At 59.4% G+C, this 2,599-nt stretch overlaps 2 protein-coding genes across 2 annotated transcripts in view, besides 2 other annotated features; both read left to right on the plus strand.

Moving 5' to 3' along the window:
• Positions 1–812, plus strand: Tco025E_08739 (uncharacterized protein; the record flags this gene model as incomplete). Its single annotated transcript, XM_029375582.1, has 1 exon — positions 1–812. A coding segment is annotated over one exon (812 nt), but the record flags the coding sequence as incomplete, so codon positions are not given.
• Positions 813–1,113: 301 nt separating this feature from the next.
• Positions 1,114–1,150: a microsatellite.
• Positions 1,151–1,267: 117 nt separating this feature from the next.
• Positions 1,268–1,296: a microsatellite.
• A 344-nt stretch (positions 1,297–1,640) lies between these two features.
• Tco025E_08740 (trans-sialidase) overlaps positions 1,641–2,599 on the plus strand; it is a gene marked incomplete at both ends in the record, with an annotated part of 1,032 nt that continues 73 nt past the window's right edge. Inside the window, one exon of the mRNA XM_029375583.1 lies at positions 1,641–2,599. This exon is cut by the window's right edge and continues 73 nt beyond it. Within this exon, the coding sequence (XP_029224322.1) occupies positions 1,641–2,599 (959 nt within the window).

Here is a 2,599-nt window from a genome sequence, read left to right on the forward strand (position 1 = left end):
CGGTATTCCTGGAGAAGTTCCCGACGGGGAACTGCCCTGCAACCCAGCCAGCAGCGGGCAAAGACGCTGTTGCGTTCACGATGGCCTGTACGGCGGCTGAAAGAAGTGCGCTGCACAATCTGTCGAAGGGCGAAACAGTCACCATTAGTCCAACTGAGAATCCACTGGGCGAGTCCGGCGAGTGTGAGTTCCCAACCTCCAGCCCACCCGCGGCTGAAGCGCGGTCTCTACCACAACAACCTCAGAGCCCACAGACACCAGCCGGCCCACAGGCACCAGCACAATCATCGCCGCAGCAACCGCCACCACCTTCAGCCCCCATCAAATCTGAGCACGAGGGCAATCCATCAGGCGTCAGTCGGTCGGAGCCTAAAGAACCCATTGCTGCTGCAGGGCTGCCAGGCACCGTGGCGGGTCCCACAGGAAGTCGGGAATCATCGGCAGAAGGTCTTCAGAAAACAACGACGCCATCGCTTGGCACTGCGAGTTCGTCAACACAGACAACAGACAGGGCAGCAGAAGGACCCGGAGGTACACAAACACCTTCAACCCCCCAAGGCCGATCTGGCACGCCCAGCCCCGCCACTTCCGCCGGCGGCAACGATGCAACCACCACCACAGCGGCGATCACCACCCGCAGTCCGAGTGATGGGAACGACGCGAAAAGCAACGCGGACGGCAGTGCCACCAACAGCAACACCACTCAGAAAGCCGTGGCAAATGCTGCGGATCGCAGTGCCACCTCCACTTCTTTTGTGCGTGCACCTCTCATGCTGCTGCTCACGGCTGCCCTTTCCTGCGCTGCTGCGTAAGTGGTGAGGGGCAAAAGGTACACACCCACCCACACCCTGGCAGGGACGACGCGTACGCTTTGTGCGCTCATTTTGCTTGTCGTCCCTGTGGGTCAATCCTCTCCCTCCTGTGCTCTGAGGGAATGTTACTTTTTTCTTTTGCTTCGCCACCCCATGCACGTTTCCACGGGCGGCGCACCGTTTTCCCCCTCCTGTTTGCGGCTGCCCCCGCACACACACACACGCGGTGTCGGTCGCATTGCTGTGCGTCGCACGGAGTCCCCAAACGAGGCACGGGACCGCTGCCACTGTGAGGCGCAAACGTGATGCGTGTGCCTGTGCGTGTGGTTGTGTGTGCGGCCGGGGCAATTGTTTCTTTTTTTATTCATGCAGGTAACAAAATATACATGCATCTCTCACAGTCCTCTTGTGCTGCGGGACACGTGAGGTGAAGGAACACCACCTGCCGAAGGAATTTCTTTTTCTTCTTTTCTTCTTTTTTCTTTTGGGGCTTCTGCGGGGTTTATTCATTTCTATTCCTTGTCTTTTTGTTGTCTTCTGCGGCCCGGGCGATGCCCACCGCTGCCGCCGCCGTGTGGGGTCGCGCCGTTATTAAATCCCTCTTCTGCCGGTGTGCCGACGCATCTCTGTGTTGCCTATTTCCCCCCCTTGTACTAACTCTTCTGTCCCCGCACACACGCAGGAGGGTAAGAGACCAAACGCTGCTCGTTGCCGCTGCGCGCTTTGAGGGCTTCGAAGTCACAGCAACAAACACACATCACTTCCATACAACCGTCGCCGCCTGCGCGGATCCACCGCTAGGAAGCGAGTGAGCGGCAGCGGCCCAACATGCCGCGGCGCCTGTTCTCTTCTGTGGCTCTGCTCCTCCTCCTTTTCATATGCTGCAGCAGTGGGTCTGTGCGGGCTGATGGGCCTGTCGCAGCGACCGCCATCGACCCATTTGCAGGGACAACAGTGGCATCCGATGCCAAGTGGGAGGACATAAAACCCACTGGGGGATCAGTCTGCTCGCTGCGCGTCCCCAGCCTCGTGGAGGTGAGCGGCGAGGTGTTTGCCGTTGCTGCGGCTCAGTGCAAGAAGGGTGACAGGGACGGTGGTGGCTTTGCTGGGATTGCGTCGAAGCACCTCAATAAAAGTGAAGATTATTCCACGGAGGTCTCGGAGGCGGACTCAAGTTCATTTGACGCACAGCTGCTAAACAGGGGCGCGGAGGTGACGGACGTAACGCAACCGACAACAATTGTGCACGGCAGAGATGTCTACATGCTGCTGGGAAACTACAGCCGTACGGCGCCTACGGATGAAGTTCCCGGCAAAACTGGCTGGAATCTTTTGCTGGTGAAGGGAACTGTCACTGGCGAGGATGGCGCGAAGAAACTCACATGGGGTAGACCCCATGCAGTGCAGCCTGAAGCCCACGCAAGTCTCAACTCCCTGACGCGGCTGGTTGGCGGCGGAGGCTCGGGCCTTGTGCTGAGTGACGGCACGCTTGTGTTCCCCATGCAGGCCACGGACAAGACGGCTGGGACGAGTGTTCTGCTGGTCATGCGCTTTACTGCGTCAGAGAAGAAATGGACGCTTTCGTACGATACGACCGGCGCGAGCTGCAGCGACCCATCCGTCGCGGAGTGGGAAAAAAAACACGTCCTCGCGATGGCTCCCTGTGCGGGAGGCTATTACGAGGTGCACGCGACCTCTTGGGGAGCGAGAAACTGGTTTGATGTGGGAGAGCCGATTTCCCGCGTGTGGGGCACCTCGCCGAGGCGCCAGGGGACGGGCACGGGCGT

This window comes from Trypanosoma conorhini (assembly GCF_003719485.1).
Source record: "Trypanosoma conorhini strain 025E chromosome Unknown Tco_14.4_contig_00861, whole genome shotgun sequence".
NCBI lineage: Eukaryota > Euglenozoa > Kinetoplastea > Trypanosomatida > Trypanosomatidae > Trypanosoma > Trypanosoma conorhini.